The sequence below is a fragment of the Mus caroli genome, chromosome 1, assembly GCF_900094665.2.
Source record: "Mus caroli chromosome 1, CAROLI_EIJ_v1.1, whole genome shotgun sequence".
Classification (NCBI taxonomy): domain Eukaryota; kingdom Metazoa; phylum Chordata; class Mammalia; order Rodentia; family Muridae; genus Mus; species Mus caroli.
Genome location: NC_034570.1, coordinates 68,650,682 through 68,663,519, shown reverse-complemented (window position 1 = coordinate 68,663,519; position 12,838 = coordinate 68,650,682). Strand labels below are relative to the sequence as shown.

Genomic DNA, 12,838 nt, shown 5'->3' with positions numbered 1-12,838 from the left:
AAACAAGTACGCCTGCAGGACCACGGGAACAGAGAGCTGGGACTCAGAGAAGGGATGTTTCTAGTGTGTTTCAGTAGCTTGATAATGTGTGAAGCCCTGAGTTCGTTCTTTAGCACTATAATAGAGGGAACTCAAGCAGGTTCAAGACCAGGGAGGCCTCAGTGTGACCTTTTTAAAGGGCGGGGGGGTGGGGGGGTGGAGGGTGGGGAGTGCAAATTCGGAGGTTTGTGGAGGTCAAAGTCTCCAGTCAGATTCAGGTTAGAGTTCCCGCCTTGGACATGTGACCCAGTCGGTTCTCAGCCCTATTTGTGTTCCTTACTCTTGGCCAATGGGAACCCTGGATAGATCTGGTGGGCGGGGCCGCTGCCGTAAAGGACCCAACATTTTTGTGCGGCGGCTCTGGGCCTTAGGGTCCCAGCTGCTAGCGAGTGGGAACCGGCAAGCACGGTGTACGTGGCTTGCGTGAGTATGCGTGGTAGCGGCGCGTGCGTGAAGAGAGTGGGCAGTGTAGCAGGTCCACGTGCGTCCCTTCCCGCGACCCAAGCGGCGTAGCTCCATGTCCCAGGACACTCTGGCATCTGCGGCCCTCTCTGAAGGGTCAGCCCGACTCTTTGTGCAGTGACCTCAAGTTCAGCCAGCAGCCACACATCGCCATGGTGACTGTGGGCAACTACTGCGAGACCGAAGGGCCGGCGGGGCCGGCTTGGACTCAGAATGGCTTGAGTCCCTGCTTCTTCTTCACGCTAGTGCCCTCGACACTCCTGACTCTGGGGGTACTGGCCTTGGTGCTGGTTCTTCCCCGAAGGCGTCGGGAGGTGCCTGCTGGCCCAGAAGAACTGTCTTGGGCGGCTGGCCCTCGGGTGGCCCCATATGTGCTGCAGCTGTTTCTGGCCACACTTCAGATGGCACTGCCCCTGGCCGGTCTGGCTGGCCGAGTGGGCACTGCTCGGGGGGTCCGTCTGCCAGGCTACCTACTGCTGGCTTCTGTGCTGGAGAGTCTGGCCAGCGCCTGTGGCTTGTGGCTGCTCGTGGTGGAACGGAGCCAGGCACGGCAGAGTCTGGCAATGGGCGTCTGGATGAAGTTCAGGCATAGCTTGGGTCTCCTGCTCCTCTGGACTGTGACATTTGCAGCCGAGAACTTGGCCCTAGTATCTTGGAACAGCCCGCAGTGGTGGTGGGCCAGGGCAGATCTGGGCCAGCAGGTAAGGAACCTTATTTATGGGAAGGAGATACACTGATGTTTGACAAGTACTGTGTCAGGATCAACTGGCTCCATGCTTTAGAAAAAAGAATGGAGTGTCTGGCGGTGGCTGGAAGCTGATAGCCAGCTGGTGGGGCTACCCAGCATTGGATGGGGTGTGTCTGTGCTGAGTCATTGTGTTTTTTTTTTTTTTTTTTTAATTAAAAAAAAAAAAAAGAAAAAGAAAAAAAACAAAACAAAACAAAACAAAAACCCTGTTGCTAGGCTCCTGGCAAGCATCTGAGGGTTGTAAGAAGTAATACAATAGGTTTAGGTAGTGGTTCACACCTGTTCTCTCGTTGTTTTATTTTTCTGGTTTTTCTTTTTTTCAAGGTTTATTTATTTTATGTATATGAGTACACAGTAGCTGTTTTCAGACACAACAGAAGAGGGCATCAGATAGCATTACAAATGGTTGTGAGCCACCATGAGGTTGCTGGGAATTGAACTCAGGACCTCTGGAAGAGCAGTCAGTGCTCTTGACCGCTGAACCATCTCTCCAGCCCCTTCTCTCTTTCATTCTAGGTTCAATTTGGCCTGTGGGTCCTGCGTTATGTGACCTCTGGAGGGCTATTTATCTTGGGGCTCTGGGCCCCAGGACTTCGCCCCCAGTCTTATACTCTACATGTTCATGAAGAAGACCAAGATGTAGGAAGGAACCAGGTATGTCAAGTGTGGTGGCACACTCCTTTAACCCCAGAGGCAGGTAGATCTCTGTTGAGGTCAAAGCCAGCCTGGTGTACAAAGTGAGTTTCAGGACAGCTGAGGCTGTTACACAGAGAAAGCCTCTCTCAAAAACAAAACAACAGAACCAGGTATCCCTAGTTTTCTCGGTCAAGAGTATCTTTTGTGCAGTAGCTTTGTGCAGAACCCAGTACTTTGTGAACACTAAACATGTGTCTGCCACCAAGCTACTTCCCAAGCCCCTCTAAATGCTGGGATTTATTATAATTTTGTTCCGTGTCATCATCTCTGAATGAAATGGGTGCAGCAAAGAAACTGAAATAGCCACTCCATAGGTGAAAAGGAGGCTTATTTCAAACTACCAAAGCTGTCTCTCGGGGGAAGCAGAGAGAGGCATGGGGGAGAGGGTGTCCCTGGTTATATGTGACTGGGTACCTGGGAGGAAGGGAGCTTTTGATTAGGGACTGGGAACAATGACCTTGAAATGCTATTAGGCATCATAGTCATGGTAATGGAAGAACCAAGCGTCAATGGAAGAACCAAGCATCCCTTTTGCCAGAGACTGACCCCTTTAAGCTTTTGAAGGAATGCTGGCTTTTGTCTCAATACCAGACTTTGGGGAAAGAAATTTCTTGGGGGACCCGATAATCCCATTTCTCAAGGTGAATCAGTTCTCATCCCAAAGCTCAGTTTGCAATCCAGTGGCTTTCCTAACTCTGAGAGGGGTCACATGTGAGCCTTAGGGGTCACGTGTGAACTGTGGTCCTGTATATCATTCCGCGTGGATACCTGGGCAAATATACTTCTTTGTAAGCTCCCCTCCTGTGTGACATCCTTCTAGGGCCGCTCAACAGGCCGACAATCCACCTGGAGAGACCTCGGCCGGAAGCTTCGACTGCTGAGTAGCTACTTGTGGCCTCGGGGAAGTCCATCACTACAGCTGATAGTGCTCATATGCCTGGGACTCATGGGGTTGGAACGAGCACTCAATGTGTTGGTCCCCATCTTCTATAGGGACATTGGTGAGGGGGTGGAAGGGTATGTTTGGCTTAGTGGCTGGGTTGGCCCTTACCTAGGGAGGTTACACAAAGATGGGAGGTAGGTGGTCAGAGCCTGGAGCAGTTTTGTCTTAGAGTCCTGGTTGTTGATGGTGGACCCTGATGCCTTTAATCCACAGTGAACTTACTGACTGCGAAGGCTCCTTGGAGCTCCCTGGCCTGGACTGTTACCACCTACGTCTTCCTCAAGTTCCTCCAGGGGGGTGGCACCGGCAGTACAGGTATGAGAGACTCTTTCATCTTGGTTGGCATCAGTCTCGCTCATGGGAACTCCCTCACTGTCTTGTTTCTGATATTCCCTCTGCAGACCCTTTGGGTGCTTAGACCTCTAGCATCTGGGTGTTGGACTCATTTCCCTCAGCCCCCAAGACCACATAAAACTTCCCCGGCTTCCCCAGGTTTTGTGAGCAACCTGCGAACCTTCCTGTGGATCCGGGTGCAGCAGTTTACGTCCCGAGGTGTGGAGCTACGTCTCTTCTCTCATCTGCACGAACTCTCACTGCGCTGGCACCTGGGCCGGCGTACCGGGGAGGTGCTTCGGATCGTGGACCGGGGAACATCTAGTGTCACAGGACTACTCAGGTGCCACACCAGTAAAGAGTGTGTATGGGAGGGGGGCCGGGAAGACACAGGCTGCTCTGCTCCTCCTACCTGGCTTCGTTCGGTCTTTTTGGCAAACAGCTATACAGTGAGTTTTAGCCTCTCTTGGACTGCTTAAGATTCTTTCTCAAGAAACTAAAAGTGGGGGCTGGAGAGAAGGCTCCACAGGTAAAGAGTTCACACTGCTTTTGCAGAGGACCTGAGTTCAGTTCCCAGCATCCCCTGCCTCAGGCAGTCACAGGCACCCACCTGTCACTCTAACTCCAGGAGATCTGACACTGGCTTCTGGCCTTCTGATGCCCCTCCCACACCTACAAACATGCACATAATTAAACTGGAAAGAAATGAAACTATAGATAGACCAAATCTTTTGAGTTCCATTCATTTCTCCAGAGTTTTCCTGCTAGGTTTAGTGTGTTAAGCTATACATTTTGTTTTAAATCTCTGAAGACTCAGAACCAATATGATACTGTGAACATCTTTTTAAACCTAAAGATGCCACAGCATAGGTTCTTTTTCAAAATTGCCTTAACAAAACTTCACGGGGATTAATTTTCCTTCTTTTTTGTTTTTTGAGACAAGGTCTCTCTGTGTAAAAGCCCTGGCTGTCCTGGAACTCACTTTGTAGACCAGGCTAGCCTTGAACTCACAGAGATCCCCAGTACACCACTCCAACCAGCTGAGATCCTTTTCACAAAGGTCTCTTTTACTTGCAGTTGATAGAGGTTACTTTGTTGTTGTTTTGGGATTTTGTTTTTTGGTGCATGTATGTGTGTATGTGTGCGTGTGTGTGTGTGTGATGCTGAAGACTGAACTACCTAGGGCCTTGCATATGCTTGGCAAACTCTCCATTCATATCCTCAGCCCTTTGACCTAGGCTAGCCTGCCTTAAGCTCAAGAGGTCAAGAGGGCTGGGATTATAGCCTCTGCCACTAGGCCTTCCTAGCCATCTACCTCTTGAGGGGTATTTAGAGTCATTCTAGACTGATGCTGAAAATGAAACCAGGCTAAGGTAAGTCCCTAGAGGTAGGATTGCTGGGTCTCAAGCCTCAAGCCTTTCTCTCCTTGACTTACCTTTCTAGCTACCTGGTGTTCAGCATCATTCCCACCCTGGCTGACATCATCATTGGCATCATCTACTTCAGCATGTTCTTCAATGCCTGGTTTGGCCTCATCGTGTTCCTGTGCATGAGTCTTTACCTCAGTGAGTGCTGCCCCGGGAAACCATCTCCTTGAACTGGGTAGGGTCTTCCTTGGCCATGACCCCTATGCCCACTCAGCTGACTCAGCTTCAACAGGCTGAGGATAGACTAGGCTCAGACTACTGCTACTGTGAATGGAAAGTCTACCCCACCCCTGTTAAGGTAAAACAGGTAAAAGTCAGGGAAGGGCATGTATAATGCATTACATACTCACCGTGTGGCCAGTGCAGGAAGAACCGTGTAGCACATAGTGCATCTTCTCATGTGTTCATCAAAAGCATCTTCTACATGAAACTTTGCAGGATACAAAGATACCTTGTACGCAGTTCCCTTCCTTGGTGAATTTATGGTTCTTTCTCCGGGTCTGGGTCTCTGGGTGCTAGCCTAGGTTTAGTATGTGTGGCACAGGGAATGGCCATGTATATTTGGTCTCAGCTGTTGGGGATGATGTCTCGTTCTTTCCTCCTCTAGTCCTGACTATCGTGGTCACCGAGTGGAGAGCCAAATTTCGCCGCGATATGAACACACAGGAAAATGCCACCCGGGCACGAGCAGTAGACTCTCTGCTCAACTTTGAAACGGTAACAGTCGCCCTGAGATGGCGGCGGTGGGAAGCAAGGAGAGGTGGAGGAGCGTGGCGGGAGCACTGAAATGATAAAGTCTGGAGGGGAGATTAGAGATTGGGAAGCAGAGGCAGGTGGGTCTCTCTGAGTTCAAGCCTTAACCTGACCAGCAGAGCCTGTTCCAGGCCAACCAGGCAACATAGCAAGACTCTGTCTCAAACAGTTTTTTTCTATTACAAATAAATTTAGAGCTGGGCAGTGGTGGCGCACACCTTTAATCCCAGCACTTGTGAGGCAGAGGCAGGCGGATTTCTGAGTTCGAGGCCAGCCTGGTCTACAGAGTGAGTTCTAGGACAGCCAGGGCTACACAGAGAAACCCTCTTTCGAAAAGGCAAAATAAATAAATGAATTAATTTAGAAATTGGGAGGAAGGGATGAGGACTCTGGAGAGAATGATCTCTCAGCTGTGCACTGTGTGACTCCATCAGGTGAAATACTACGGCGCCGAGGGGTATGAAGTAGAACGCTACCGAGAGGCCATCCTCAAGTTCCAGGTGAGAGGATTCGTGGGAGCTGTCATTACCACGCCTGAGGAGAGTGAGACCCAGGGCTTCAGCTGGAGGTGCTGGCACCCAGAGTGGGATTTGGTGGTAGTTGGCCACCGGGCCATCCCTTCCTCCTGAATTTGTAATCCCTAGGGTTTGGAGTGGAAGTCAACCGCTTCGCTGGTTGTACTGAATCAGACACAGAACCTGGTGATCGGGCTCGGGCTCCTGGCTGGCTCCTTGCTTTGCGCGTACTTCGTCAGTGAGCAGAAGCTACAGGTGAGGCAGAATCATGAAAGAAAGGGTAGGAGATAGAGAAGAAGGTCATGAGCGAGCCCCTGGGCTCCTGGATGGCTTGTAATTGAAGTAACAGCCAGAGGACCTGCAGGCTTCCCGTGACATACTTGCTTCTCTGGGTCTCTACAGGTTGGGGACTTTGTGCTTTTTGGCACTTACATCACCCAACTGTACATGCCTCTCAACTGGTTTGGCACCTACTACAGGTAACCTGATTCCTGTCCCTTCCCTGCTCAGGGTGTATCGCTAGTCCTCGGTTCCTTGATAAAGCCCTGGTCTTTGCTCTTCTTGCAGGATGATCCAGACTAACTTCATTGACATGGAGAACATGTTTGACTTGCTGAAAGAGGAGACAGAAGTGAGTAGGGGAGGAATAAGATAGTGTAAGGGGGAGTTTCTTGTGTGCAGAGAATCCCAGGCCAGTGATGCTAGCTAGCACACGTTGGCTGTGTTCTCCAGGTGAAGGATGTTCCTGGTGCAGGGCCCCTTCGTTTTCATAAGGGCCGGATTGAGTTTGAAAATGTGCACTTCAGCTACACTGATGGGTAAGCTTCACCTTTTTGCTCGCTTTCTCTTCCCTTCATATATTGGCACACTGCCTTCCTGCCCTTCATCCTGCTCTGAACCCCAGCGTTGCAGCCTACCACTGTGGGGTAGGGAACAGGGAGCCTAGACAGGAGAGGGTAAGGACCACTAGTAGCTCTGGGGATGGAAATCCATCTGCTACTGGGTGGTCCAGTAGATCCACTACTAAATTCACCACCCTCGCTTACAGGCAGGAGACCTTACAAGATGTGTCCTTCACTGTGATGCCTGGACAGACAGTGGCTCTGGTAAGAGAAGTCTACATGGCCCACATTCCTTGAGTTTCTTTCATTCGGTGTCGTCATGATCCAGATTAGACATTCAATGCCTGGTTATAACAGGCAACAAGACTGAATGTAGCAGCCCTCCTGGATGTTGGTGGCTTCTTAAAGAGGGAGCCTTAAAAACCAGAGGGAAGTCCTGAGAATTTTTTCCCCATGTTTCCAATGTAACAGGTAGGTCCATCTGGGGCAGGAAAGAGCACAATTTTGCGCCTGCTATTTCGCTTCTATGACATCAGCTCTGGCTGCATCCGAATAGACGGACAGGACATTTCACAGGTAAGGCTGCTGCAGAGAAGACTGTAATTTAGGGATCTGTGGAAGAACAGCAAGGAGTGGGCATCCCTGAGATACCAGCCTTGCAAAAACCTAGAGCCTTTCGTGGTTTGATGGATGGTGTGCGTCTGTAATCTCAGGATGGAGGATAGCAAGGTCAAGGCCTGCCAGAGCTACAAAGGAGTTCAAGGCCAACCAGAGCAACTTAGCCAGACCCAGTCTCTAAATAACTGGGGGAAAGGGAGTGGTTGGAGCTATAGCTTAGTGACCTAGCCTAAGCTCCCAGGCTTATTCCCCAGCACCTCCAAGTGTTTAAAAACCTTAGTACCATGTGACCAGCAGTCACCCAGGAAAGTAATCTAGTACCATGTGAGGTTCGCTTTTCTGTGAAGCAGGCAGCAGCCATGTTTTCTGTTCATGAATGGGAAGGACTTGGAGTGGTTGTGTGACTTGCCCACCCAGCTAAGATTTGTGGTAGCCATGGTTGGAATCTTACCCTCGGCTGCTTATCCCTGGTGCTTCCTGGAAGCCTGGAGGGACCTCACAGGACAGGGCATTTTTGGTCTTTTGGTCTCAGGTGACCCAGATCTCTCTCCGATCTCACATTGGAGTTGTGCCCCAGGACACTGTCCTCTTCAACGACACCATTGCTAACAATATCCGCTATGGCCGTGTCACAGCTGGGGACAGTGAGGTAGAGGCTGCTGCTCAGGCTGCAGGCATTCATGATGCCATCTTGTCTTTCCCTGAAGGTGAGGTCTTCCTCCCTATCCAGTGATACCCTATCACTCTCAAATTCCACCTCTTCCTTGCCCACCTAGCCACAGAAAACAAATTTACACGTGACGAGAGAGGTACTTAATATCCACAGGGTATGAGACACAGGTCGGGGAGCGGGGTCTGAAACTGAGTGGTGGCGAGAAGCAGCGCGTGGCCATCGCCCGCACCATCCTTAAGGCTCCTGACATCATTCTGCTGGATGAGGTGAGGCCCCAGCGCGTGCCTGTTAGTCTCCCATCTCTGCCTACTTCCTGAGCAGTTCCCTACCTTACAACATCCATCTTCACCAAAGCCCTGCATGAGTCATGAACCCAAACTACCCTCCACTAGCAGCCTGCATCCTCCCCTCCTTGGAACCTCTGGGTAGCAAGAGCATCTCACCAAAGCTCTTTCTCTAGGCCACATCAGCACTGGATACATCTAATGAGAGAGCCATCCAGGCCTCTCTGGCCAAAGTCTGCACCAACCGCACCACCATCGTCATAGCACACAGGTACAGGACTACAGGGTTGATATGGCTGGCAGTGTGGACCACTTTGGATGCAGGTAGTAAGTAACGGATGTCTGATCTCTCAGGCTCTCAACTGTGGTCAATGCTGACCAGATTCTTGTCATCAAGGACGGTTGCATCATAGAGAGAGGAAGGTGAGCCATGCAGGATGAACAGGGCAGGGGCTCCCAGAGGGTTTCTTTCTGGTTCACACCCTCCGTTCTCCTTGAGATGGGAGTGAAACCAATGAGTGGGACTTAGCTTTGCTTTATCATCCCAGGCATGAAGCCCTGCTATCCCGAGGTGGCGTTTATGCCGAGATGTGGCAGCTGCAGCAGCAAGGACAAGAAACTGTCCCTGAAGAATCTAAACCTCAGGACACGGCACAGTAATAAAAGGGACCTCTTTCCTTCCAAAGGCTAACTCAGGAGAAAAAGATATGTCCCCTCTCTTGCCTTCATTTCATCCTGGTGTAGGAGTTTGGTGCTAGCTATTGTAAGGAAAAGGGACCTTCCAGAAAGCATCGTGAGGAAATAAATGGCCTGTGCAAGGACGGCTGTGGTTTGGTTGTGTGGGGTTCTGCAAGGGGTCTCTCCCCTTGAGGTGAATGAACATTCCCGAAAAAGAAACAGCACTCATACGTCTTACTGATTGCCAGTCTTTACTCTTCCTGGCCCTCTCCCTGTCTGCTACATGTGGCAGCCCCAGGGAAAAGGGGATAACATGATGAAAAAGACTGTAGGGATTGAGTCTGGTTAGCACCTACCAAGGCCCCAACCAGAGAGCACTTCCCGGCCACCCTCTTCTGCAGCAGCAGAGCTAGCTTAGCTGCATGTGCATCCTTCCTCTCCAGGCTCCATGGAGCGTCCTCCACGTCACTCCTGCTTGGCACTGCTGTCCAGGCTTCTCTGTGCTTCCTTTCCCTCTGGACCCTGGAGATGTGAGGGCCACAGTCCTTGGGTGAGCCTCCCTCCCCAAGCCCAGGACCCTAGCACAGGCTGCAGTTGGACGGCTTCAAGCTACGACTCTGCGCCTGGAGCAAGGAGAGGAGAAGGAGGAGATGGTGTGATGTCAAAGACCAGAGGGGACAGGCTTCATTTCAGGGCTCAGGGTGAGCTGGAGTCACTGGAAGGAAGCAAAGGGACGATCCCCACCCCACGGCAATGGGACGATCCCCACCCCACGGCAATGGGACGATCCCCACGGCAATACTATCCACAGGTGGGTAGGGCCAACCCTAACTGCTCACCCTCCAACACAGGACCCAGCTCACACAGTCCTCTTACCTGCTGCTGTTGGTATTCTGCCTCACTGGCTGACAGTGCCTGTGCTAACGCCAAGTCTTCTTCCTCCTGAGAACTGGAAAGGAAGAGTTTAAGTTAGTGACAGTAATATCTAAAACTCTGAGGATTTGATCTGTTCGGTATCATGGTACTGAATGCTTTAGAGTGTGACCTCCATCTTTACTTTCTATAATCAACATAGTGTTTATCAGAATTACTGTCATTGGTATGGCCTTTGGGGATATATGGTTCATCTAATTTTGAAATCAAATTTTTAGCTATTGTGGGTTGGTGTGGTCCCACCTCCATCCTTCCAAACAGATCTTGTCCTCATTTAGAGTAGGTACCTTAGAACCTGGGGTTTAGCCTCCGCAAGGGACAGTTCCAGGGCACGCTGCAGGGCCTCATCCTCACTCTGCAAAAGGAGACAGAAAGACTAGTCTCCCTGGACTTTAGTCTGTATAGAATTACTTCAGTCTATCCAACCTTTCCCCAACTCACCAAGCCATTTTGCAAAGCAATAACAGGAGAGGCTGTCCTGGTTGGAAGCTGGGATGTGGCTCTATGGAAGACATTAAAACAGGCTGTGGTCAGAGGTGTGAAGGGGTTAAAATGGGGAGAGGAGAAATGGGTAGGCCTACCTGCTTGGGGAGGATGATGAAGGCAAGGTCCGACTTGGACTGGGGGCGGTGCTTGTAGAAGCCAGACCTTGTGCTCTAGAAATAGCAGCAAGCCTGAAGGGAAGAAAAAACCATTCTAATAAATCTTCCAGGATAGGCTTTGGATGTCAAGAGGGTAGTCAGTAATTTCAGCTACCTGGAAGGTTCAGACTGGAAAACTGAAAATTGTACAGGGCACAGTGAGTTCAATGACAGCCGGGGCAACTTTGTGGACTCTTGTCTCCAAGGAATAAAGGGAGCTGGAAGTAATGTATGCTGTAATTTCAGCATTGGAGGGTCTGAGGCAGGAGGACTGCCACAAGTTTGAAGCCAGCCTGGGCTAAGAAGTGAAACCTCTCAAAACAACAAAAGGGCCAAGGCAGTACCTCAGGGGCAGAGCGCTTGCTTGCCTAGTTTCAGTCCACAGCACTGCAAGCAAAATGGAGCAAAAAGCATATATGCCTTGGTCAAGGAAGACATGGCTGAAGCAAAGCAAGTTGGCTATTTGGTGGTAATTACCCTGCCCGGCTGGTCTGATGACCTTCCCCAGAGCAATCATGGTCCAGGGGATGACGGTGCTTGATGCAGAAGTTTCGGCCACAGCGATCACAAGTCAGTTTCATCATCTCCCGCTGCCGGCAGCCAGAACGTTCACACTTATTGGTGAAGATCTGAGATGAAACAGGGTTTGTTATTTAGGAAACTCATCTCCTCCTCTGGCCCCCATGGAGCTAGCCTTTTGGGTTTGCAGATGTCAGTATACTACCCTGGGTTGTCTCACTAACCCCGCCATTATTTATTTACCTTGCGTTTTTGCTGTGCTGGGTCAGAGCGACAGTCTCTGTCAATGTGCTCTCCCACAGCACGGTCAGGAGGCTCTCCTCTGGCCACCGGCACAGGCACATTACAGAGAGGGCACACAGGTACCTGGATATCCTATAGTCAAGGGTCAGGAGTCAGTCTGAGAGCCAAGCAATCTCTTAAAGAACCCGGATATACCACTCACAAATACACAAAAAACAAAGTTACCCAGTGCTGGGCTGAGAAACACAATAACTAAGAGGGGAAAACATAAAATAGACAGATCCTGAAAGCATCTGCACCCGCTCTCCTCTCCATACACCACCCCCTGCCACCCTCGCGATCGCCCCCTCACCTTTTGGTAAGCTGATCCACAGTGATGCTGGGCGTAGGCCACATGGTCTGCGCAGAAGATGCCCGAGCAGGCATCGCACTTGAGTGGCAAAAAATCTACAGAGAATGGGTCAGATTGCGGGTTCAAAGGAAACCTAGATGTCCTTTCCTCTTGCTTAAAGCTGCTACTCCAGTAGGAAAAACTCTGCCCTATTTGCAACACACTGTACCTCTTTCACAGTACACGATCAATTTGGCCACGCCCCTAGTCTCCGCCCAAAACTTCGAGCCCCGCCCTCCTGGCCTTTCCAGCTCCAGTGCCCACCCTCCTGGCCCTACCTGCAGTCCCCAGCCCTAGCCGTCCGGCCCCGCCTCCCGCGTGCTCCGCCCCTCACCCAAGCGCTGACAGCTAGGCTCGGAACAGTGAGCCCCGAGGTCCGGAAACTCCATCGCCTGGCCGTGCGGGGCCTGCTGCGGGGAAGAAACGAGAGCTGAGCGTGCCAAAGACTCCTGCTCCGGGCCCCGTCCGCAACACAGCAACTCCGGGGGGCTCTCCGCCCCGCCCCTTCCTCTCCCCCGCCCAGCACAGGTTACCGAAGCCTGAGCGCCCGCCGGCCCGCAGCCCCTACTCCTCCTCCCGAGGGCTCGCGCGCACTGACGTCATCACGTTGGGCGGGTCCATCCCGGGCAACAGTAGATTGCAGGCGGAGAGTCCCAGAAGAGTTGAGCCACGCCCGGGAGCGGGTGTAAAGCTTAGAAGAGTCTTTTCAGAACCAACCAGTGAAGGCAAAGATGGGCATATTGGTGGACAAGGGTGGTTTGGAAGCAGTTCGGTCTTTGGCCTGCTTCTCACTTCGTCACTAACTTACTTTTCTCTAGCCATTTCTCCAGACCGAGGCTACCTCTTTTCTGTGAGGAGTTACAGTGTTTCTCTGTGGTGCAGATTCCTCTCCAGGTTTTAGAGCTGATGTTCACCCTCTAAGAAATCCCTGGCCCCTGTCGGTATGACCTGAGCACACCTGCTCTGTCATCTCCTCCCCTCCATCCCAGTTTACACGTCACCTCATTGAAATCAGCTGTTCAACCTGGCACAGTGTCTCAAGCCTTTACTCCCAACACTCAGAAAGCAGATGCAGGTGAATCTTTATGAGTTCGACGTCA

At 51.3% G+C, this 12,838-nt stretch overlaps 2 protein-coding genes across 5 annotated transcripts; one reads left to right on the top strand and one right to left on the bottom strand.

Moving 5' to 3' along the window:
- The first annotated feature begins 362 nt into the window (after positions 1 to 362).
- Abcb6 (ATP binding cassette subfamily B member 6 (Langereis blood group)) lies at positions 363 to 9,154 on the top strand. The gene is made up of 19 exons (XM_021152727.2): positions 363 to 1,202; positions 1,766 to 1,903; positions 2,766 to 2,946; positions 3,102 to 3,203; positions 3,381 to 3,564; positions 4,665 to 4,786; positions 5,256 to 5,365; positions 5,836 to 5,901; positions 6,046 to 6,171; positions 6,319 to 6,395; positions 6,484 to 6,547; positions 6,649 to 6,734; positions 6,965 to 7,022; positions 7,230 to 7,334; positions 7,909 to 8,083; positions 8,203 to 8,315; positions 8,510 to 8,604; positions 8,688 to 8,756; positions 8,882 to 9,154. Exons 1-19 carry the CDS (start codon positions 654 to 656, stop codon positions 8,991 to 8,993), a joined length of 2,532 nt encoding a protein of 843 aa, XP_021008386.1. The 5' UTR covers positions 363 to 653; the 3' UTR covers positions 8,994 to 9,154.
- A 91-nt stretch (positions 9,155 to 9,245) lies between these two features.
- On the bottom strand, positions 9,246 to 12,331 carry Zfand2b (zinc finger AN1-type containing 2B). 4 transcript variants are annotated; one of them, XM_021152669.2, is made up of 10 exons: positions 12,272 to 12,331; positions 12,073 to 12,145; positions 11,700 to 11,794; positions 11,348 to 11,479; positions 11,063 to 11,214; positions 10,526 to 10,618; positions 10,386 to 10,446; positions 10,232 to 10,299; positions 9,888 to 9,960; positions 9,246 to 9,634 (listed from the first exon to the last, which is right to left on the bottom strand). In XM_021152669.2, the coding sequence occupies exons 2-10, from the start codon at positions 12,125 to 12,127 to the stop codon at positions 9,590 to 9,592; spliced, it is 774 nt and encodes a 257-aa protein (XP_021008328.1). In that variant the 5' UTR covers positions 12,128 to 12,145; positions 12,272 to 12,331; the 3' UTR covers positions 9,246 to 9,589. The 4 variants fall into 4 exon arrangements, with proteins under 4 accessions (XP_021008328.1, XP_021008212.1, XP_021008279.1 ...); XM_021152553.2 differs by having other exon boundaries at positions 9,246 to 9,533; XM_021152620.1 differs by having other exon boundaries at positions 12,073 to 12,148; positions 12,272 to 12,327.
- Between the last annotated feature and the right edge of the window lie 507 nt (positions 12,332 to 12,838).

Bases quoted from the DNA above. Each gene is read 5' to 3' on its own strand.
- Abcb6 (XM_021152727.2), top strand. From the start codon at position 654: ATGGTGACTGTGGGCAACTACTGCGAGACCGAAGGGCCGGCGGGGCCG. The intron at 6,548-6,648 runs GTGAGTAGGGGA...TGTGTTCTCCAG, and splicing joins TGCTGAAAGAGGAGACAGAA to GTGAAGGATGTTCCTGGTGC. The intron at 7,335-7,908 runs GTAAGGCTGCTG...TTTTGGTCTCAG, and splicing joins ACGGACAGGACATTTCACAG to GTGACCCAGATCTCTCTCCG.
- Zfand2b (XM_021152553.2), bottom strand. From the start codon at position 12,127: ATGGAGTTTCCGGACCTCGGGGCTCACTGTTCCGAGCCTAGCTGTCAG. The intron at 10,447-10,525 runs GTAGGCCTACCC...TGTCTTCCATAG, and splicing joins TCATCATCCTCCCCAAGCAG to AGCCACATCCCAGCTTCCAA. The intron at 10,300-10,385 runs GTGAGTTGGGGA...CTCCTTTTGCAG, and splicing joins TTGCTTTGCAAAATGGCTTG to AGTGAGGATGAGGCCCTGCA.